Below are 24,186 nucleotides of genomic sequence, written 5' to 3' on the forward strand. Positions count from 1 at the left end.
TGAGCGGGGACTATTTATTTTGGGACAGCTGTAAGGATTCTCACCTACAGCTGTCCTCCCCTCCTTTCTGCTGGAATCCCCACTGGCACAGGGAGAGCTCAGCTGCTTCACAGGCAGCTGCTGAATGGCTGCTGCTGTCTGCTTCATGGGCTAAGAAAAACAGGTTTGTTTTACTTAATACACCACGTTGCGAACTGCTGCGTTTCAGCATCCACCCTGCCACGAAGGGACCAGCGAAGGATAAGAGACTCAAACTGCACCAAGGTAAGCTAACCGTGAGCCAAAGGCCCCGTAAAAATCACTGTGAGACAGAAGTAAGGCTCAAGTTTTAACAACACTTGTTCACTGTACTCCTGTTTTCAGTATTAGAGCTTAAATATAATTTGTTTGGGGCATTAAAGTGTTTACAACTTTTTTGGAAAAGCAGTGAAAAGCAACTACGATGCTCAGAAGCTACATATGCTTTTGTAAGAAATGTTATTTTAAAGGCAGAGCAACAGTTGGCACCAAAGCTGTGATTCCCTCGTCACCTCAATATCATCTGAAATAACGAGCCCAGCCACACAAGGTAATAAATAGATAGATAGCTTAGACTGAATATCTGTATTTTCTCAACTAATATTATTACATGGACAGACTCCACTATTCTGTAAACATCAAACGATTCCATACTCTACTAGTGTTGGTCTTTCCCCACCACCCTGAATATCACACACCTTATATGAAGCAAAAATTAAGAACATTACCAACAGAACGCATGAATTTTCTACTAATCTCACTGGGAGTTTATAAAACCCATTAAATGCAGGATGGTTTCCCCAAGAGAAAAAAATATGCAAGATACTACTTGTCAAGGTGAGTAGTCTAGTAAGATCTTTGAGTTTTAACTGTTTAAGGCTTTGCCACAGTTGAAAGTTTTTTCTTCTGTGACTACACAGCTACATTTTTATATTACTATTATTATTATATACTCACGTTTACATACTTTCACACATTTATGTACTTTATTCAACTATATATAAAGTTCTACTAATATAAAATTCTATGTTTATACTCTGTTTAAAATAAGAATATTCACATAGGGAATTGCTCTAGTACAGAAAAGGCAATAAAATTATATAGTTACAGATTGTTCAATGCATCTCCGCTTGTGAATAAACTCATTTAGAAGACTTTATCTTGCACTGAAACCTCTTTCTTTCTTACTCCCCTAGTACTGAACTTAAACCGTCCCAGAGTACAGATGTATACTCAGAGAATCCTAAAAACAAGCTACTGAGCCGTTCTGGTGAAGTCTGAGGAAAGGTAATGAACTTAATTAGAATTTTTCTAAATGGATCAGCCTGCAGTAGCTTGGGCTACAGCTAGTTTACCTTCACAGGACTCATACCATTAGCAGCAGAGCTCATCAAAACAGGTGTTTCTTACCACAAATCCAAGATGTTTATTTCACTCTCCCCTTTTTTCCCTGAAAGTGATTATATTGTACCCAATAGGAAGGTTCTTCCCTCTGATTTGAACTTAAGTAAACAATTTTCAATTTGGGTTTGTCCCATTTTCTTCTCAGCTCCTTTCCACTGGCCTGAGGGAAGAGGAAAAGGTGAGATGGAAAGGTTCCGCAAAGCCAAGCCACACTGATTTCTGCTAAATTAAAATGGTTTAAAGATCCACTATGGTGGTTACTGTAAAGTTGTAGAGTTTAAAGAAAAAGGTCTTACCAAAAAAAAAAAAAGAAAAGAAAAAATATACTCAATGAATTCAACTATCTTCAAAGTTTAGTCATTTTCACTTTTTCCTCCTGTTTGTTTACTGTAGCAGAAATTCTCTGCCCTCTCTATTTTGAGGCTGTGGTTTCACAGGCAAAGCCTTCTGCAGCTTAAAGCCTATCTTTCCCTGCTGTCAGATCCTCCCGCATGCACTGATTCCCTCCCAAGGCTGCATCCTCCTGCTACTCACCAGTATCGTTGGCACCACTGACTGGCCTCACATAGAACATACTAATGGTCTAAACAAGTTTGCAAGCTTTTTCTTTTTATGCTTATTACCTGGTAGAACTTCCCCCCCTTTTTTTTTTTTAAATGCCCCTCTGGTTCTCAGACCAGACTCGTTCTGAAGCCCTCTGAGTCACTTGTGCTGCAGAACAGAGAGGGCAGCACCACACCAAAGGAGCAAGAGGCATTCTCCTAACAAAAAAATGAGAAAGTACAAAGACATTCTGAAGAATACTAATCATCAAGAAGCAAAGAAAGGTGCATTATCATTGTTATTATTTTACAGCTGCCCTTTAAAACAGGGAACTAAGGTAGTGCAGTTAATTAAAACTAAGTGAAAATATTCAAACGCAAACATTTAATAACATCTTCAGACAATTAGGGAAACCTGCGGGTGGGGGCATCGCCTCAAGATGTTCAAAAATTTAAGATGGTATCTCTATCCAAAATAAACTTACAGTAAAAATTGTCTTCACAGCACCTGCTTAAACATTAATTAGTACAGAAATAAAATAGAAAGGCTGGACAAAATGATATAAAATTTGTACTACACCGGAGTCCAAGTAACTCACAAAACTACTGTCAGCCAGACTAAGCAAAGGCAGCTTTAATACACTGTTATTTACCTGATGGTACACTTAAAGGGGTTCACGAAGAAACACTGGTGTAAAAATACATATAAAGACAGTAAAAGACAACCATATCCCTGCTGATTAAACTACATGACACTATCATGTGAAAGGCACTAAATGAAACCAGGAGAAAGGATATGCCTCAGGGAACAGGAAGTCTAATTTCAGTATTTCTTTAAACATCAGTTTTACACTGGTGATATTCCAAGACTTTTAATTTACTTCATGTGAGATAAGAATCTGGCCCAATGAATACTAGACACAAAAATGACTCAATATATATGCCAAAAATCCAGTTCCTGCCTTTGCATGTGAAGATGCATATGCATTAAAAAAATGACTTTTTAAGAAATTAATTCCTTTAGGAAATAACGATGTCCTTAAACTGCATCCAGCCACTCATTTATGGTATGCAACAGGGCCTTGCAGCAATAGATTGCCCCACTATTTACATACATGTCACAATGCTCAGTTTCTATGTTGTTTTACTCATTTCTCAATACCCCGAGATTTTTAAATTAATTTTTCACTAAAAGAAGAATAAAACCTCCTCAAACTCCCTCTTTAAAAAAAAAAAAAGCATGCATTACCTTCAGATGCCAAAATAGAAAACAATCCTGGCAACTGCAGCAATGTGGTACTAGCAAAGATACAACATGATAAAAAATAGATCATGGTTTCTTTGTCAATATTGCTTTTACTAATTTTCTGTTCAGGGTTTCTTGCTTGGTATCTTCTCTCAGAAATATGCACAATGCTTCCATTATAAAATACTGGGAGTAAGTAAGGACCCTGTCCCCTCTCTGAAGGTACAACATGCTCTAAATTTTCCTACTCAGAAATAACTCTATGTTCTTACCATCACACAAATCCATACCCTTAGTCATATCTTCATTTCTTGCTTTCCTCTGCCCATAGCTCTAGACACTCAGTATGATCCTATCATCTTTCTCCTCAACAGGCTTTCCAAAACCCATAATTTGCTATCCAGACCTACACCCCAACTCACCTCCTGTATTGCAATATTTTCTTTGATCTGTTTTAACAGACTAATCCTCTTTCATTCTTTTAAGTTTTCATCTCTCTTTTAAGAGAGGGAGACCAAAAGATCATATGCCATACACTTGAAACCAAACTAAGAAACTTAAGAATGCTGCAGTATTTCAGTTACTCTTTTAAATACTGTCACTATGTTGTACTTTATAGCTTCAGCGTTTGTCAAGTGTACAGCTTCTCTAAACAAGTAAAACATCTTTGAAAATGTCTGTCAAATCAATATCATTTAAGAGATAGGCGAGTTATTAGGGAAGAAGTTGTATAGTTAGTTGTGCATTTTTGAACCAAAGCACAAATAATTCTTAAAATGCTGAATACCACACTTAGTTGGTCCTAGAATCAGCTCCCACTGAAGTCAGTTTTCAATAAGGAGGAGTTCTTTAAAACTGCTTTCTAAATCTCTATTGTTTGCTCTGAATTCATTCTCTCCACAGAATTTGTGCTTAATGTCAGTCAGAAGTGCAGTCTGGAGTGCAAAACTTGCAATAGAAATTTGCCGACAAAAGATCTGAACAGTGAATAAGAAATGGAAATATTCCTAAAGGCAGAGTTACAGCATCTTTGCAGTAATAAATCAAATGTAATTAATGAAGAAACTTTTTCAGTCACATGCACAACAGAGCCTCCAGCATCCTTCCTCAGGAAAATTCCTTTACGGAAGATTGTAACCACATGAAATCCTATTAGAAGGTGCTGAACTCCTACATTGTGACTCTTCCGGTAGGCTTCTACATAACAAAAATGCAATGAAGTACCCTACAACTTTTTCACTCTTATTATGCAAAATCCTTATCAAATTCAATAGTGTGACATCACTCAAAATCCTGACTAACAATGGCACACAGGAGATCAAGAGACGTCCTCTTTGTTTTAGTTTCAAGTGCTTTCCAGTCTATTAATGTTAAAAGAAAAAGAACCTTAACAGAAATAACTGATAAAGATCAAACCTACTAAACAATGGGAAGGAAATTCAGAGTTAAAGCTAGTGCTTAGCTTAACAGGAACCATTGTGCCTAGGTACAGGCAGCAGAGTGATCTTGCCAGTCACACAATGCCCAAGAATAACAAGGTGAGGTAAGGGAGCCCAAAGCTCGCCACTTCCCATGCTTGTGGTGGTTTCAGTTCAGGCCATGCCCGTTATTTTAACGCAGTATTTGTATTTCTTGGGAGCAATTGTTCAGCAGTCTCCCACTCCTTTGTGCCCCGGGTTGCGTGGAGCGCAGCATGCGGCACACGTTCCCCTCACAACCAGGAGGACAAAGGACTCAGTGATCAGGGGGGACAATTAGTCCCAATTAGGCCTATTTCGCAGCTGAGTGTAAGGGGCGGGGGAAGGGAGCTTAAATTTTCAAGCCATGGGTCCCTCAGGCAAGTTACAGTGTGATCAGCAAAGTGCCAAGTTTTAGAAAACATACCCTGCCGTACCTCGCTGCTGAGGTAAGGTTCTGGAAGTCCGGGCATGGCTCCCGAGGCAGAGGCTTTCCTCCAGGAGCTGATGGAGCGGTACTTCTCCCGCACGCTATGCGGAAAGCCGATAGCCATTTTGCCTATTAGCTAACGTGACTAACCGATTTTTCCAGTTTTCAACCCACTCCTTCAGCAGCAGTTCTCCATTTAAGCACACACAGACACACACACACACAGAGGCAATATTAGTAATACTTACATATGCACATGTGGAGGCTGGAACCTGCTCTGATTAATGTTGTAGTGTGTAAACGCCTGCGTTGGGTTGGAGCTGTACTCATCCACTGTTATGGTAACTTTGCCTTGTGAAGGAATTCCATGAGCCATCCTTCCTCCTTATGGACATGAGCAATTCACAGCTTCCCAAGGCCAAGAGCGAGGCAGGGCATTGTGTTCCTGGCAGCTCCCGAATCCCAGCAGCTCCTCATCAACGCCGCAGACCTCTGTGAGGAGAGAACAACAGCGCATACTGCTAAAACCTTGAAGGAGACATAAGCAGGCACAGACATTACTCTGTCCTCTCCCCATTTCCACTCAAAGGTTTTTTTCTTTATTTTTATGTACGCATCACCCAACACTCTATGCATTATTATTCACTATTGTATTCACCACTTCATCATTTAACTCCATCACCATTAAATAGAATTAAAATAAAAAAGAATGCTTAAAATAAGGCTTTATTTACTAGAAATCTATCCGTGCGGAAAGCCCCAGTTAAGTATTCCATATTTACTATCCTTTATTTTAAGTAACATCTTGTGCTAATTGCAACCATGAAAATTAACAAGTGGACCTAGTTTCCTGAAGGACAAATGGCTTCCCGCAAATACACACACTTGTTTTCAAGGCCCTGTTTTAGCTTTACAAAATGAGTTACATCTGAGGGACTTTGGGGAAGCTGACTCAAGGCAGAAAATTCTACAGTTGCACAGCAAAAGGTTCATTCAAATACCTTTGAATCAATGTATTTATCTGCCTGGAGCAAGGCTAACATCTAGGCAACACTAACGGAACATCCATGTTACAGTCTACTAGCAATGAAACCCGTTTGGATTCATCATCAGACAGTAATGATTTGTCCGGTAAATTTCAGAGCAATTTCATGCACAACTATTTCTGCATAGGATGAAAGAAATATTTTTGCCTCTATAGGTGTCCTTATCTTTCACTTCTTCCAAATGCTCTTAAATATACTTTTGCACTAAGGCTGGAAGTGTTCTACAATAAAAGGATAAGCTGAAGAGCCAGAAACTTCCCAAATCTGAACTCTGTCAAGTTCCCCACACACAATTTGAGTCTAAATTTCTTGAATCAATAAACTAAGGTTACCTCAGCTGCCTGCCTTCGGAAGGACTTTGTGAAAATTGATCTGCTTGTATTTGAAGAATACTTTCAAGATGAGCAACTCTTTAAAAGCATTGCTCATGAGGTAGACCCTCAGCTGCGGCACACTACCATCGCTGCAACGACTTCAGTGAAATTATGACACTCTGTATCAGTTGATCTGCTCTTTAGCTGCTTCACACAATAGCAAATTTTTCATATCTGGCGCGTACTTTATAAAACTAAGCCAGCACTTGCTGGAAAGACAAAGAGATAAGAAAGAGAAGAGGATGATTTGATCCCTGGGCATCAAACTAAGCAATGTTTTTCCAGTGTGATATTCCTGGACTTCTCTTAGCTCCTAGATCGAAATGTGTTTGCCATGTGTAGCGTTAAACATTTGGAATCTTTGATTTGTATTCAAAATATATTTTTAATACAAAGACTAATTTCCAGTTTGGCATGGAGTACAATAAAAATGCCCTGCAAATGGCAGATGGCCTGCTATAGGCCATTTATTTTATTATTTTACAACCTCGGGCCTACGTAGGCTTCCATATGTTAGCTGGGTTAAGACATTCGGCAACCTTCATTCCAGTAATTGGGTTCTAATCCTCATCGTCTTTATTATTTTTTTTTTTAAATGCAAGATGAAACTCGGCCATGAAGTTCCCATTTAAAAACCAAGCCATTGGTGATCCAGTCCATCTCAGTAACTAAGGTTGTGGTCTGGCCTTTGCACTAACCCACTCTCTTAAGACCAAGCACAATAGTTTCAGGGGGAAAAATCAGCAAGGTAAGCTTTATTAAACTAAATCTCAGCTGTGTTTTAAGATATGTGCAACAACTGCTTACGAATCATAATGTGGTGGTTACCATACCAGGTTTGCAGCTGTTTCCTTAATTTCCCTTACAATTATATTTCGGTGTTATTTTGCATAACAGTAAAACACAACACCTGCTTCAAATTGCAGTCCTGTTCCAAGTACTGTAATTCTTTTGAGATACAAACTACGAGGAGCATGCAACACAGAACAGCATAATTGCCCTGCACTGAAAAGTAAATACAAATGAAAACATCTTCCTGTTGAAGAAATGACTGTCATTAACAAGAATGCTCGCCATCAAAGCTCCCAGGAAAAAAAATAAGTTTTTCTTTTACGCTGCAAGAACTTTAGCATTTGCATAAATTAAGTGGTATGAAAATTACACATCTATGTTACATTTTTGCAATTAAAAGCTACTATACAGAATAACATGTTAAAGCAACAACAAAAATATGTCTGGACTTTTTCAGAAAAGCTAAATCACACTATTTTCAGTAATCTAGTGTAAGAAAGGTCAGAGCATTAAGTTTTATATTATAGTTCACTCATTGGAAAAAAAAATCCAATTTGTTTGTAAGAGTGAATCATACATAAAGACAATAAGCGTTTTTACAAGGTTTATAACCTTTATGTCATGGAAAGAAATTACCACAACTGGCATAAAACAAATGATAAGAGAATATTCGAATAGCTATATTAGGTACTTTAAAGTTGACTTTTGTATGATTTTAAGTATATAAGCTACAATTGCTTCCCACTATGCTAGCCTTTAATCTTGAGAATAAACCTCTATACTTGAATCAAGACAAAGCCAAGCAAAGCATCCTTTTAAAATGAAATTCAACAACAAATGCTGGACTGGAAAAAAAGTAGCTCACTTCTGTGTCAATTCTCTAAATTCCCTGTAGTGCTCTATTTGGTACTACAGCCCACCTAGCAGAAGTGTCTAATTAATACCTTCTTTAATGAGTTCTCTAAAGAAAATATCAAAAAGGACCTAAACGCTTCTCAACTTTAAAACTAAATGTATTTTAGGCCCAGGGTTTAAAAAACAAACAAAAAAAGGCTACTTTGTATCACTACCATTCTTTCTCCAAATGTAATCACTCTTCGAAGATCACATGCAAGAGATGAGTAGAAAAGAATAAAAGTTGCATTATTTCTCACATCTGTCAAGTGAAACAATTTTACACACTTTATACGATAATATTGGATTACGAATAATTAATTATATTGAAAAACCAAAGAAACAATCGCAGCACGTTGCGGTTCCCCACGTACAGCTTACCCTGGCTGAAACAATCATTTTCCAACGTGGGTTTGGACTGACAGAGAGATGTGCTATTGTATAAATCTGCTCAGTTTTCAAGGTGCAAACTGCTGTAAGCCTTTTTTTTCCATAAAAGGGCCGGCACAAACTTACACGCAGCTAATTTTACAGCAGGCTACTACTACCAAAAAGCTATCGCAAAATATGCCCAGATAGGTCATTTCAGAGCGTAAGGTTGCATTTCACGGCAAACTACACACGCAAGCTCTGCGTACGGCCATGTACACGCACACCCGCGCCTACGACCACCGCATCCCCCTCGACTAAAATATTTATGCCTTCCTAATCTGAATTTCAAAACCCGTGCCTTCCGAGCGCTACCGCGCCGGAGACGAAAGCCGGGCGGTGCGGCAGACGGAGAGGGTTAACTCGGCGGCCACCCCGGCTGCCGGCACAGCCGCGGCTCCGGCTCCAGCCCCGCCGAGCCAGCGCTGGGGGCTGCCCCGGAGGCCTCCCCCCGCCCCGCCGCCCCCGCCTTGTTACCGCTCGCCCCGGCGACGCTCCCGCGGCTGCCCCGGCCGTCCCCGCGCTACACTTGGCGCCCAACTCCGGGCTCCATCCCGGCCGCCCGGGCACGGCAGCGGGGACCGCGCCTTCCCCCCTTCCCCCCCGCCCCCCCCAGCCCGGGGGGCCGGCCCCGGCTGCCCCCCGCCCTCCGCCGCCCCCCCGGGCCCCGGCCGCTCCCCACCTCCGGCCGCCGCCTGGGCTCCCGGGGCCGCCCCGGCCGCGGCCCCGCGGTGCTCCGGGCTCGCCCCCCGCTGATTGATGGCTCCGGGCGGCCAATGGCTCCGGCGCGGCCCCGTCCCGGCGTGTGCCGCAGCCCCCGCCCCGCGCCCCCAGCCCGGCTCGGCTCGGCGCCCTGCCCTGCCCTGCCCTGCCCCCGCCTCGGCATCTCCGCGGCTCCGCTCCGCGCCGACTCCTGCGCGCAAAGTTTGCATCGCGGCCCCGGCCCCCCACCGGCAGCGGGGCTGCACCGGCTGGGGCGAGCCCGGGGGAGGGCCGGCACCGACTCGGCGGCGGGCGGGGGGGCTGCCGGCGGCTCCGTATCCCGGCGCTGCCCAGCGCCGTTCCTCCGGCCGGGGAGGTTTCCAGGCCTCCGGCAGCGGGCTTTCAGAGCGGGCGGCGAGAGGCAGCCCCCGCCGGCGAGGCGGAGCGGGGGAACTCCGCCGGGGACGGGGGGCGCAGCCCGCTCCCCACCGCTACTTTTGCGGCGCGCCCCCCGCAGCGCCCCCCCCGCGCGGAGAGCTCCGGAGCCGCTCCGCGCTGCGCCCGCCGGGGCTGCCGCCCGCCAGCCGCTAGCCCCGGCCGGCACAACGCTGCCCGCCCCGGCTCGGCTCGGCACGGCCCGGCCCGGCCTATCCTCCGTGCCCCGCCGCCGCCCCCGGCCCCGCCGCCAGGCCGCTGCCCGCCCCGGGCGCGGAGGAAGGCGGCGGAGGGCAGCGGGGGCACGGCCCGGGCAGGGCAGGGCGGGCTGGCTCCGCGCCGCCGCACACACCCGGCCCGACCCGACCCGACCCGGCGGGCTCAGGCTCAGGCTCGGGGCGGTCACGCCGGGGGAGGCGGCGGGCTCGCCCCGGTCATTGTGTGCAGCAGGCTGGCCCCAACGCCGCCGGAGCCGCCGGCCGCCCCCCCGCACTTGCCCGTGACACGGCACCTCTAACCCGCGGCTTTGTGCGCCGCGGCCGCCCGTCGGAGCCCCCCCGGCTGGCGCGGCCGCCCCCCGCCCGGGCCGCTCACCTTCCCTGCGGCGGCTCTGCCCGCGGGCCGGGGACGCCTCAGCGCGGGCGGCGGGGCCGCTCCATGGGGCGGCGGGGGCGCGGCCGGGGCAGAGCCTGCGCCCGACCCCGCGGCGGTGCCCGGCGGCGGCGGCGGCCTGGGTCCGGGTCCGGGGCGGCGGCGGCGGCGGCGGGCGCGGTGCAGTGAGCGGGGCTGCCACTGGGGTCAGGGAGCAGGCACCAGGAAACACGGCGGCCACGGAGCGCTGCTCGCACGCACACACGCGCACACACACACACACACCACGGCTCCTCCCGCCGCCTCGCACTTCACCCCCCCGGGCAGGGAGGGAGGGAGGAATCGCTGCTGCATTTCCCAAGTGCGGCAAAGCCTCCCCCCGCCGAACCCGGGCGCAGAGGCCGGCGAGAGCAGCGGCCGTGCCGGGGTCAGGGCGCGGAGCCGCAGCGCCGCGGCCCCGGGCAGCGCGGAGCCGGTCGCAGGGCAGCCCCGGGGCCCGGCCGCAGCCCCTGCCCCTGCCCGGGCAGAGCGGGCCGAAGGGCGATTTACGGACAACGGCAGTAATACCGGTCCCCCGCGGGGCTTCACGCGGTCAGCACCTCCCGTCATCAGGCGCTGATGCGGGGGTCGGTTCCTGCGGTGGATGAGCTAACCTCAGCCGCCGGGAGGAAAAAAACAACATACAGCAGCGCTACCGGGGGATTACCATTTGGGCTGAACATTATCCTAGGGTAAGTGGGGCTTTTCTATGCAGAGGTAGAAGAGGTAGCATCAGGGAGCGTGCCGTTGTCTTTTTGTTCCCCCCCCCCCCCCCTTTTTATTTTTTTTCAAAACCCACACCATTTGTGTCAACAGCCACAACAGTGACAAAGTAAAGAAGTACAGATTAGACGTGTTTGGGTTTTTACTTCCAAGACAACAAATGGGAAGGGGGAGTTCCAAACAGCCATACATCTATAGTGCAAGAAAAAAAAAATCCAAAGGAGCTGAGAAAAAAAATGAAAGCTCCTACCAGGCTGCTCAAAGAACGGCGTGCCCTACATATTTTAAATAAATAATTTTGGCTCTGGCCAACCTTTGGATATGCATGGCAACTAGGCAGGTTTTTCTTTGTTGCTGAAAACAATGAGAAGGGTCCAGGGCATTGTCAGACAGAAACCCACTAGGATGGATGGTCCCCTTTAGAATCACAGCAAACTAAGAATAATCAGCCTGAAAAAAAAAAAAAAAAGATTAAATTGCATGTGGTTTTTTTTTCCAAATTTGACATCAGATCTTTCTGATCTTTTATTTTGCCATTTTCCCTTTTAATAGAAGTAAACACTGTGAACCAGCAAAGGAAAATTCCTGTTTTCCTGTTTCAGACAAAACGGCCTACAGTTAGTCGTCCTCCTCACCAAATTGAAGCAACATTTTCAGGGAATCTTTGCCTGGAATGAGTCTGGGGCCATACTTTCACAAATATGTTTAACTGCCTGCCCCTGATGCTGCTGGAAAATAAGTGATCCAGCACTCAGCCCACTTAGCCACCTTCTGTCCCTGCACAAGTCCTTGTGCAAGAACGGGGAACCCCACCTTGGGACAGAGATCCAGTCGGCGCTAGGGAAACGCAGCCTGTTTCCTCACCGATCAGTCTCCCCAACCCATTCACCTCACGACTGCACAAACGCTTCTGCTGCAACAAGGCAGGGGGCAGGATGAGCAACTGGGGACACAAAGAGGACAGGATAGCTTCATTGGTGCCACTGCCTGTTTAAATATAAAAATATGGGGAGTGGGGGCGAGCGGGTTCCATCCAGAACCTGCTGTATCCCTTCTCGGCAGCTGCAGCAGAAGGACTTTTCCTGTGTTTGCCTTCATACCGCATCCAGAGCCCTCAGCACTACAAATGTGAGCTTCTGGCATAGAAGGAAGACCAAGGAGGAAGTATGGGTAGGTGACTGAAAGCTCAAAGACCTTCTCTCTGATAGCTTGTACAGTCAGAGACAAATCAGACACATTACCCCATCGTTTCAGTGTCCTCGTACTGAAATAAGCGTTTACCTAATTTACTAGTCCTTACATAAAATAAAGTATATGGCTTCAAAGTTAGCCTTACTTGGCTTTTGCCAACGTGAGTCAAGGGTGGGTCCTGATTCTAAGGTCACACCTTTTTCACGATCCTGCATATTCAGCAGCAACACCGAGCTGTAATACAGTCACAGGGAGCACTGTTTCTAATAAGTGACTCCACAAACTCAGAAACATCTTCTGCTAAGAGCACATATTGAAATTCTTCCTTTTAACAAACTACTTGTTTTCAGTTTCCCCAAGAACACTATGTGTTCCAAACTACCCACTTTTAGAAGTGCATTGTCCGTGGAGTTGCTACAAGAGGGAAAAATTGTTTTCTTAAATTGATTACAGGCTTTTCTGAGGAAAAGAGTTCTATTTTGTTGCCTTTCTAGTTCAAAAGAGCAGCCTCAAAATGCAAGTATGTAAGTACAGAAAAAGAAAATGTCTTTATTGTGGCTGGAACATGGACTTACTAATAAATACACACTTGACAAGAGGATCTCAAAGATAAATTTGGAAAATTAAAAAGCAAACAAGCTGTTTATTGTGAGTGTCACAGGACTGATTTTTCTAGTTGGGTGAAACTCAAAATAGTGAACAAGCAGCTTTTGTTTACTTTAGTACTTCCTATTCATAACGTTTCAAGTGTGTATTATACACGAAACTTCAGTCATGTTCGGAGTTTGCTCTGGATTTCGTTCTTTCACTTTTACAAATCCAAGGCAAGTATCATCAAATGCACAGATACAGTTGATGCATGTTAAAAATTTTGAAATACTACAGTGTCATGAAAAGCATATAGATTCTCCAAAACCTGTCATGCAATCTCTGATAGTAATTTCATAGGTATTATCATCTCCAGTTTCTGCCAAGCACAAGAAAAAGCTATAAACTTTTGAGATACACACAGAGCAGTTCAGAGTGAACTAGGGAAGCCTGTCTCACTTTGATTTTCACTTTGGGACAAATCTTCCCTAAATATCAGTGGACACCTTTTAATCTTTTACATAGAAAAGAAAAAAACAAAAACACACACAACTTTCCAACTGCACATCATGACATTGGTCTGTGATTACAGTATTAGCCTGACACAGGTCCTACCTGGTTAGGATGTACTATATCATGTGGTGCCTTATTGTGCTCCATGATTTGCTGCATGTCACGTGTTGAAGCTACTCGCAAAGTAAGGTATCTCAAGAATATTCCAACGTCTGACCCAAGGAGGCAAGACCTGATTACAAGCCCATGTTTCACAGTATAAAATGATTGACAGTGCTACTTTGAGGTTGTTTCCACAACCTCTCCACTCCTTTACCATTTATTTTTTGCTCCCATTCTTTAAGGACACAAACCATGTAAGAAAAAAAAAATGTTTTTAAAAAAGCCTCCTTCCAAATAGGCTTTTAAAGCAGTTCAGTTTCCCCAGCCCAGTTCACAACAGTCTCTTGAAAGCTTTCACTACCATAACACAGGGCACTTCAGTCAGCAGTACAGGAGCAAGGTGGACGCACACTATGTTACAGTTTCAGAAAAAGGCCACTGATCCACATTATCTTTGAGTCTGGACACAGTATCAGAGGGATTTTTTGTAACCTTTTTGTTTGTTTGTTCTTGCCTTTTTTTTTTTTTTCCTTTTTTGTTTGTTTGGTTTTGTTTCAATACATGCATTACCTGGATTTTTGGCCAGTTTAAGACAACAGCAATAAGGATTCTCATTTGTATTGCAGAGAGAACTCAAGTTCAGAGACTGGGCCATGGTGGTGCACTAGTAAATTACCTACAGTGCTAGACAATATATATTTTAAGAAAGCAGAGACTGATCCAGCGGACATCCACTGGTGGCAGCCTACACTGAAGTCACTAGACTGAGCATATTTCACCACATGCCACTGCAATTCTGCCAAAAACTGTATTTTTAACGGGCTTGTTCCCCTCATTGAAGCAACAATTCTCCAGTAACTATGGAACAGAAGACAATTGGAGAACACCACCTTAGTTTAGCCTTTATGCCCCACTGAGCAAATACTACTTTTCAAATTTGCACAATGTAGCCGGATAGATGAAAAGTTCTCTACTGCTCTCCTTCTCCATTTGTAGCCTGAAAGTCACCAAGTATTTGGTGTGCATGCTGGCCAACAACAGCAGGCATACAACAGAAGAACACAGTATCAGATATAAAATGAAACCAACCAAACAAAGCCAGGATTCGAACTTTGAAGATACAAATTGTTCTTTTATCACTTGGAGTTACTTTCACATAGAAAATCAGAGAATAGAACTAGCAAAAAATTAAACCCTAAAAATTGAATTAAAAAAATACAGTACTCCTTGGCTTTAGATTTTTGTAGTCTCTGCTGTTACCATTTCTTTTATCTGACTTTTTCTCTCGCAATAGGGGCCCATACACTAACCAGTTCAGCACTCCAGCGAATGCTACATCCTCAGGAAGAAACCATGGCCTCTCCACAGAAGCGCACCAGCTTTTTCAGAAAAAGGACAATTCTCTTAAGGAAGTGAAACTGAAGCCTTCTGTCAGAAAGCTGCAGACAGAGAGGAACACATCATTATAATGCTGATAGAGCATCAAGTAAGACTACTGAAGGAAATATCATCAGTTGTCCTCTGGGCATTCTTTTTATATTCGATGGACCAGAACATTGTCACAGGATAATGGTTGTCTGCCGCCTTGCCCCTATTAAATTAAATTAAATATTTGATTGGAACTTTCCTACTTGCTCTCTGTAGAAATAAAAAATGATGCAAAAAAGCTGTAGGTGAATCATTTGCCCTTCTAAAATCTCCCAGTTTAACTGCTAGTCAAGGTACCTATTAGGTTTGGGGGGGGTTGAAATTTTTCAAATTGAGAAGGATGTCTGGGTGATTTATTCCTTCATAACAGAGCAGGCAGTGACTTCAGCTTTGTATGTACATAAAGATGCAAGTACTGTTTGATGCATGGCAGTTATTACAAAGATATTACTGCAGGAACATTTAGGTTTGCTCCCACATAGCGAAGGCTCGGGACACGCTACAAGGAAAAGTTTTTGGTGTTCACCTTCTGGTCAACAAGCTGTGGCAGTGAATAAGGAAAGTAATGTGAGGTGGTCAAACACCCTATTTGTTGCGTATTGATTTGCCTGTTTAGGAGAAGGTAGATGCCTTTTTTTCAAGTGATCTTTTTATCAGTTAATTGGTCTACAATGTACTCAGCCAAGGCCAATGCATCAGAAAGTCTTCACTTTTTTCCTACTGCAGTTCAGCCACTCAAAGCTCATTGTACCAAATAATTCCCAAACTTCAAGTTCTGGCAGGAAACAGGCATTCACTACTACAGTAGAGAGAATTATGAACCTCTCTTCTGCTTGAACTTTCGCTTACTCAACAACTGCTGTCCCTTTTCATCACATACATCGCTTCATCCTGTGGCAGACTGTCCACAATACATTTCTGTTCAGAGATGTAAGATGAACTTCATACCCAGGAGTTTTGAGTAGTCAAGGCAATATCAGAAAGCTTCCTAACTACACCGTCCCTCTACTCATGTCCTTCTGATTTCAGAGACAACATGTAGTGAAGTGGGTTTATATCACATGAAGTGCACTTTGCAAATTACAGACTTCACGAGTGGAAACTCGGTAGATGGAGAAAAATCATTCTCTGTTTCTGAGAGAAGGTCCCTATTGCACTGAAAGCTACCTATGAAATTCTCGACATCAGTCAAAATTCCACATGGAAAGCAAATTGCAAGACTGAAACAGACCTTAGCTCACAGTGCAAACAAAGAAATCTACATGGCAATGCTGAAAAGAGAATATCACTCCTAGGCTATCTTGAATTTTTCTTTTTAAAACTACAGATCCAACTGCTAATTCAGCTGTTGCTGATGACTTTTGTCAACGGTTACTCAGAGTTAACCTCTTTACATCTAAACAAATAAACACCAGAGCTTCACTTCATGCCTTGCATAATTAACTTACATTTTTGACAGCAGTTACAGCCATAATCTCCAGCACACCTACTTCTAGTTCCAGTTTATGGACTCCAAATTACTTTTGGGCCAGGAGTGTGTTCCCTTTACAGAAAATTGTAGGGAACTGTAGGATAATTATAATGAAAAGCCTTAAAAGGGGACAGGCATTCCAATACGAAGATCTTTTCCAATTTGAGAATGAAGCTAAGAACAAGATTTCCTTAAGGAAGGAAAAGATTTTCATGTTTTCAGGAGTCTCATCACTTTGAATGTCCCCAACAACACTGTTGATCTGAAAGCACATGTAAACCTAGAGCCTGAAGCCAAAGTCTTCATTATGTGTTAACTACCCTAATTATCAAATTCTGTGGTATGCAAGATGCTTATGAAGCCCAAATTCTATGGTGAAAGAGCGAAGCTTGAATTCACACACAGGTCTGTTTAATGTAAGATAGGTTTCTGGAAAGAAACAGACAAGATCTTAAGGTACAATCTCTGATTAATGATCATTTTTGTCACTTGATTCGATGTTTTAAAATCAATATTGAATAGCAGTTATTGTCTAGATTTTGAATGCATGCAGGCTGAAACTGCTTGTTCACTACTGAAGGATCCTATACTGTTGGATTCTACACTCAGACGCCCCAGGAAAAAAAATCCTCTATTCCAGTTATTGTCTAGCATTTGAGTTCAGTGTTGGCAAACTGGCCCCTGCATGTCTTTGAGGCATATGGAAATTGATGATGAAGGTGTCTAGTATAACTAGAAGTATAATTTGATGAAAACTGAGGCAGTGAACTGTGAGAAACTGCTAAATCGGTGTCATCAAACTCTGCTTGAAAAATAATGAAACAGAAATATTACTAGGACACAAGAAACGCAGGGCAAGGACTGTGAAACCAGAGACTAAATGCAGAAATTAAGGAAACATACAAGATGTTATTTTCATTGTTATTTTTGAAACACATACCCAAAATACAATGCAATATTCCTGTCCAAATTCACTTTATGGAGACAGTGACATCATGTCTCTTCCAAATTGTTCAAGCCTGAATCTTGGCACAAGCTCTTCCAATAGAATACCATGTTTGGCCCTGGCATTCTCGCCTGTCTACCCATAACCATGTGCAGAATAAGAACAGCACCACGGCCAATGCAAATCCTAGTAATAGCTCAAGTCCCTTGGGGCAACAGAAAAAGACCAAAATAGAAAACATATTACAGTTTTAAAGCAATAATATTGCTAAGGAAAATAAAACAAATGTAACCTCAGAAGTAAGATGACATTTATTGCCTAAAAGTTAACAATTCCTGAAGCTGTGAAAGCATTCTATAAATAAAGACCTGAAGATGGCAGTGGAAAGATCCTGATACCGCTTTATTCATACATTTTGAATGAAAACAAACCAGACAAACATAGAAATCTGGGAACAAGAGGACACAGGAGGAAGATACATGTTTTAAGGACTTGCTTAGATCACTAAACACACTTGAAGTACTGGGAAAAAAAAAAAAAAAAAGAAAAAAAAAAGCAATAAAGATTCTGTTCAGTTGTACCCATGTTTTGAGACAGGAACATGTGTACTCTCAAGAAAGGGACATAAGCTTGCATATTCAAAGATTTGCCAGAAAATTTGTACAAAAAGATCACAGGGACACAGAGACAGCTGGAAAAATTGGAGCAAGGGCTCTGATTTTCATGCCAGTGTTACACCTAATGCAAAGGGAATGCAGATGATGGTCTGCAAGCTATATGTTATTCCTCCTGCCACTTAGCAGTGTGCTTGGACAAGAATCGGAAAGTAACAAGGGAAAAAAGAGACACAGAAATGATAAAAAAATGTGCCATTGTAAATGAAAATATTTGTGTCAAAATATTTCTTACAGTCATAATATCTTTATGTACAAAAGGCAAATGTCAGCATCAATGCAGCCGTATATATCAAGCACTAATTTCTTTAAAGCACAGACTGATTTGAAAATTTAACTAAGCTATACCCACAATCTCACCATAACATGCACAGAGCAGAAAACATGAAATGGAAAAAGATCTACAAACAAACACCCTATATCATGCTTTAAAAGAATGATAATGAGATGTTTTTGCACATGGACTTACAGAGATTAATTATCAATAAACCTAATTAGAAAGTTGTGCTAGTAAATGTCTAGAAGATTTCTTTCTATTGGGGGATATACAGATAGGAAGCTTAGTAGAAAAAGGGTAAATGGAATCTAGAGAGGACTTACTGGTAATGCATGCGAGTTTCAAAAGTAATCTATGCATGATTTCCATGGGTTTTAATATCATCTTTTCCCATAAGGTGATCTTAAAATCTGTGCGTTAAAAAGTCATTTTTTCAGTCAGTTACTGTTAATCCAAATTCTGCACTTGAGAAGACTTCTTCTGTCAGGGTAGTATAAATTTACCATTTATATATTTTTTCCCTATCAGAAATATTGGCCGCAGTTCTATCTTTTGTGATGTCATTACTACAAATTCAAAACTGTGATCTTGTTTAAAAGATATGTTTTAAAAGAAAAACAGTTTCTAAAATCAGTTTATAAAACTCGTTTTGAATTTAACCAGGGTACCTTTTTGTCCACATTGGATTCCCATTGATCCCTGTTGTGCTTTCAGATCTGCACATAGCCTTTGACAGTGGCTGAGAGAAGCAGAGTCACAGTGTCTCTTTGGAGCACCCTCACTGTCACAATGATGTGTCCATTGAGATGTCTCACTTCTGAAAAGGAGAAATGAAGAGAAAAAATTAAAAACATAAAAAAGACAAAGGAAAATACGAAGGAAAAAGATGGGATTCAGATCCCAACTCTCCACAAGGCCAGTGGCATGTCCAGTATGGGGCTAAACCTACAAAACTCTACAGTTTCTAAAACAAATCTGGATGGAAAACATTCTGAGACTAGCTGATGTGTCTACCGAGATGCAAGATAAACTAGTAGTCTGACAATTATGCTTTCCTATTTAGAACAAGCTGTTAACCAGCCATTTCATATACAACAAAGCCTATTAAACCGTACTACCTAATCCCTCGTTGTTGGTTTCAGTAACACTTCCTATTCTTTCCAATGTAAGTTACCTATGGTATACTATCAACTTAAAAAGAAAATTAACATATATGCAAGTTCTTCAGGGGGTAAATTATTCTTCCTATCTGGAGTTCTCTGTTTTAATTAATAACGTGAGCCAAAAACAGTAAAGGAAGAGATCATAATTGTCAGTTCACGCTTTAGTACTTTCAGTTCAGAATCTGAGTAACTGTGCACAGGTCATTTTCCAACATTCACTCATCTTCTGATGGATTTTCATCGGGGTGCTCTTTCCCAAATACTTGTTGGATCAGAACGCTAGTTACCTACGTTCAATACTGCCAAATTAACAAAGCAAAAATCAATGATTAAAAGCTCACAAACCACAAGACTGCCACAGTCTGCAAGCTGCTTAACTTTTTTTTCTTACATTTTGTTGTTGCTACACTGTTGTAAGAGTGCTTATGCTGTTACATTATATTCACATCAGAATGTGTGCGCAGGTTTACAAGAAAGCTCAGCGGCACTGCCACTGAAGTAGCTCTGTTCTCCCGCACACGAGTGACCAGAACACCGCACCACAGGGAGCTCTGCTGCTCCCTTTTGATAGCAGGTGTTAGAGCCTCTGGCAGGAGAGAACTCCAAGGTTTTGGACTCTGGATTCTCCACATGTTAGAACCAAAAACTTATTTCTTTGTGTGACTCACAGAAAAAGGAGTCAGGCTCTCAGGATTTTAAAAAATCTGGATTTCAAAATGGAAACCACATAAAAACATGCTCTTAAACTGTCCAAGAAGTGATCCGCGAGACAGTGTCTTAAAACAGCCCAAGCCATACCTTTACTGGTTTATTACTGTTGTTTTGTTCTTCCCTGAGAGGGAATGAGGATGGGAAAGAGTTGTCACATGAGATACTTTATCTGACTTACCGAATTACAATGCTTTGTAACGACACACTTGTAGCTACAGAGTAAGGGGAGTTGAAAGGGCTCAAAAGATACTATAAAATAGGAACACACTCCACAGACTACATTTTCCTTTTAAACATAGGTTTCTCTAACAGCCAAGGCTCCGTTCAGACCTAGCAAAAGCACACTTTAAGGCAACAGGACTGGTACATGGCTTTGAGAAATTTGAATCTGATTCATGTCTAGTGCCTTAAAAGTGTCCCTCCCAGTGTCATCATTATCCCACCATAAACCAGCGCTTAATCTAAGACACTTCTTTCCTCCTGCCAAACCCCACTTGTTTTCAGAGACAATCTGGGATTTGCAAGGAATACAAGATCAGCTTCCTTTCAGATGCTAACTAAATATTTAAATCTTGCTCCTACTGAAAGAGGCAGAGGTTTTACCATTAGTTTAAACAAAAGTGAGATCAAGTTGCAAACTTACAAACCTGCACCTATTAAACTTTTGCTTTAGCTTGGAATTCTCTGTACAAAAAAGGTCACTTCAAAAGCAAACCCAAATGTAATGTACTTACAATTTAAGACTCCCTAACGCTGACAGAGCAAAGGTGTTGCACTGTAACAGAGACGTTGGTAATGGTGTCACCCAGTTTACACAACTCTATACAGATTCTCTTGTAAACAGTTTCTGGTGCTAAATTATTAGTTCTTATTTGCGAGTTAAGGCTAGACTCCACCAGCATGCAATGATTTATGCTGCTTGCTCCAGAAGCCATGCAGGTTCAGGATTTTTTTTTTTCCTTTGTTAAGCTCCTCTTCACACACCAGTTTGAACGTTTCGTCCTACAGACATCAGGGGAATCACAGCCAGTAGCTCAGCAGTACACAGCTTCCTTTACTGAAGCCAGAATTTGCACGTTCTGTTTTGAGAACAAGACAACTATGTAGTAATGGACTCAGACATATTCTATTAACAGAAGTCTCCATTTCCGATCGCCTACTCGTCACTACTCTTAATTTTGTCTCTTCTTTATTTGGTACAGAAGAAGGATACATGATACTTTTTAAATACCTATACTAAAAATGAATATTAGAAAATCCTATATTGTGTTTTACCTGTCAGAGGTCATCAGCAGCTGTATTTCAAGAAAACTGAAGGCATTAGATGTAGTTTGCCCAGTAGATTAATAGTGAGCTGTGAACTTTCATCCTCTACAGCAAGATTTCCATCCAACTGACACAGAACTGACATGCAGTAACACTTACAACCAGGGGGATCCAATTTAGACGGAGTTCAAATGGTTTCAAGCTACTTAGAGGTCACAGAGGTAAAGTATGCATAAGAGAGCTGGCTTTAATCAGCAGGTTTTCAGTAATGTCACACCAGAAGTGATAGGCCACATTGAAAATGAACTGGATGTTAGGCTTGAGAATTAGATTACAAATACATTTAAATATTTTGAATATATTCTTTAAGCCCATGAATATATTCTTTATTCACAAGCCCAAAATGTTGGGATTTTTTTTCAGGATAATAGAAAAAAGACAGAATTTTGCATGAGCATGAAAAAAAAAAGTCTTTCCCACGTGGCATCATATCTGTGATACCTATTCACAAGCTTTTGAGGAAGAAGCAATCCAAAACAAAAACAAAATAGCTTCACTGTGGGTGACAGTTTGGAAATAATCTCAAAGGACTCAACGTTTTCTCCACAGTGGAGCATTAGAACATAGGAAAATTGAGAGGGACGGCAAAGATTGCAGTGAGAGAGAGGATTTAGGAAAGGCCAATTTTAATGCAGTTATCAAATGCTGACCTACTTGTGAAACAGGCAGGTGGATTGTCCATTTAGCATTTCATACTAAAGAACAATGTTAAAATCGGAAGACTCATTGAAAGACATGTCACTGAAATACAAAATGTAACTCTCTTGGGAGACTTTCAAAGGCTATATTCCACCCAGGAAACTCTGAATCTGTCAGGTGTTCTTATTTCAAGTTTCTATGATTACTTTGATTGTATCCAGACCAGTCCTGTGCTCTCCTTCTCACGCAAATGGGCTGAGCTGTATCTCCATGCCACTAGGCAGGAGGTAAACTGGGAAACAGCTCAGTAAAACAATGGAAAGCATCACACACCTTTTGCACAGTCATTCCTACTGGTTTGCACTACATTTTAGAACTGCTTCATGGCAGAAATAAAAAACAACTACTGCAGAAAGCCTAGCAGACAAGCTATGTCAACTTTCTGAAGACTTTCATTGAGTTTTGTTAGGAAAACGATTAAAATCCTGACTGTTGTGCCTGTCTACAGTATTCTCTCCTCAAAACACCTAGTCCATGCCACAAAGAGAAGGGGGAACTCCATCTGCGAGCAGATGAACAAGCCTGCTGCTAGAAATACAGTGCTGCACCTCATGTCATATTACAGCAAGCATCTCAGCTCAGATCAGCAAAGCAGAAACAAGGAACCTGACAGGGTGGGATCCAGTGCTTTGTTACTGAATATTCACCCAGTGGCATCATATTCAACACACTGGATGTGTGGTGTCACATCCAACAAAAATGCACCCTTATAATCTGTTAATTTCCCTGCATCCTGCACTGATAATTTAACATGTACAAACAGAAAAGGAAAATGAAGAATTCAAAACTGGGTTTTCTTAAACAGGATAAAGTTGGGCTTGTTGAGTTCCTTACTATGACTGTTTCCACTACCCGGCTTACTCATTTACAGCCATTTCAGGTAGCTCTTTACAGAACTCTAAGATGTGTAATACAGGCATAAATTTAAACACTGGACTGGCTAGAGCATCTCCATCTAGGTTAGTAAAATAAATATTTATTTTTTCCCAAAACTGGGAGGCTTTTAAAGACCCATCCATCACAGCTCACTAAGTCTGTATCCATTTTTCTGTCTCGCACTGAAAGAACAAGTGGTTTATCACATCCAGGAAACCATTCATTTCACAAAGTTGTGTCTTTCATGTATTACTCTCACTCACTGGTCAGACTAGCATCACTACATTAGATGCAGTATTCCTCAATTTTAATTACACTGCACAGCTCAGTTTTCTACATGTGCTCAGCTTTATAGGAAAAATAGCTGTACTGCCCAAACATGAAGAGATTTTCTTTCTTTTCTTCCAGCCTACCAGCTCATATAATTCTTGAATTATGAAAAAGTCATTTTTATTACTTGTCTTTGGCACCTTGTCTTAACAAAATAAGACTCTAAAATAACAAGAACTAGCATAGGCCCAATTGTCCCAAATCCTCCACAATTCCCTTTCCAACCTTCCTACACTCACCCCGTGTAACTCTGAAGCCTTTGATTAGCTGTGTTTCCATTTCCATGTGTACCTGCACGATTCTAAGCTGGTGGATTTAAGAGCACAGGGACTTCCCCTAAGCAGAAGTGCAGTATACTCCTATAATTAAAAACAGTTTACGATTAACTGAGACAGTTTTCCTTCTTCTTTTTTTTTTTCCTTTTTTTTTTTTTTTTCTGGAAAACCAAACCATTCTGGTTCTTGCCTTTTGAAACATCCTAATGACTCATGGCATTTAAAATGGAGTTAAGTATTTTTCTTAACACAGCTGTATACGCTTTATTTCATACTTTTGCCAACATTCCTCATACACTCTTACAACTATTACAGTCTTCCTTTCATGTTTTTAATTTTCAGTTTCCATAGTTCCATAAAATATAAGTTGCTGAATGATCCCTAAGCTCTTCACTCCAGTCCATAGCTTCATTAGAACCTTGGACAGATTTTAACATCCATCTTCTAGACTTCTTTTCAGAAGGTAGCCATGGACTAGCATTAGACTCCAGCCC

General features: G+C 42.3%; 1 protein-coding gene and 1 long non-coding RNA gene across 12 annotated transcripts in view; one reads left to right on the forward strand and one right to left on the reverse strand.

The window, feature by feature from the left end:
• MPPED2 (metallophosphoesterase domain containing 2) overlaps positions 1 to 24,186 on the reverse strand; it is a 196,117-nt gene that overhangs the window by 94,884 nt on the left and 77,047 nt on the right. For 2 of the 11 annotated variants that reach the window (XM_040558436.1, XM_040558433.1), the window contains 3 exons: positions 18,981 to 19,129; positions 11,436 to 11,572; positions 5,346 to 5,589 (listed from right to left, as the gene is read on the reverse strand). In XM_040558436.1, coding sequence (XP_040414370.1) covers positions 5,346 to 5,473 — 128 coding nt within the window. In that variant the 5' untranslated portion in view covers positions 5,474 to 5,589; positions 11,436 to 11,572; positions 18,981 to 19,129. Of the gene's footprint in view, positions 1 to 5,345; positions 5,590 to 6,475; positions 6,727 to 8,584; positions 8,889 to 9,109; positions 9,254 to 9,314; positions 9,424 to 10,363; positions 10,485 to 11,435; positions 11,573 to 18,980; positions 19,130 to 24,186 lie in introns of those variants that run through there. The other 9 variants (XM_040558444.1, XM_040558442.1, XM_040558437.1 and 6 more) reach the window with 8 other exon arrangements.
• Positions 10,836 to 15,174, forward strand: LOC121070795. Its single transcript, XR_005820230.1, has 3 exons — positions 10,836 to 11,091; positions 12,185 to 12,292; positions 14,811 to 15,174. It is a non-coding gene; the product is annotated as an uncharacterized LOC121070795 (long non-coding RNA).

Source organism: Cygnus olor, chromosome 5 (assembly GCF_009769625.2).
Source record: "Cygnus olor isolate bCygOlo1 chromosome 5, bCygOlo1.pri.v2, whole genome shotgun sequence".
NCBI lineage: Eukaryota > Metazoa > Chordata > Aves > Anseriformes > Anatidae > Cygnus > Cygnus olor.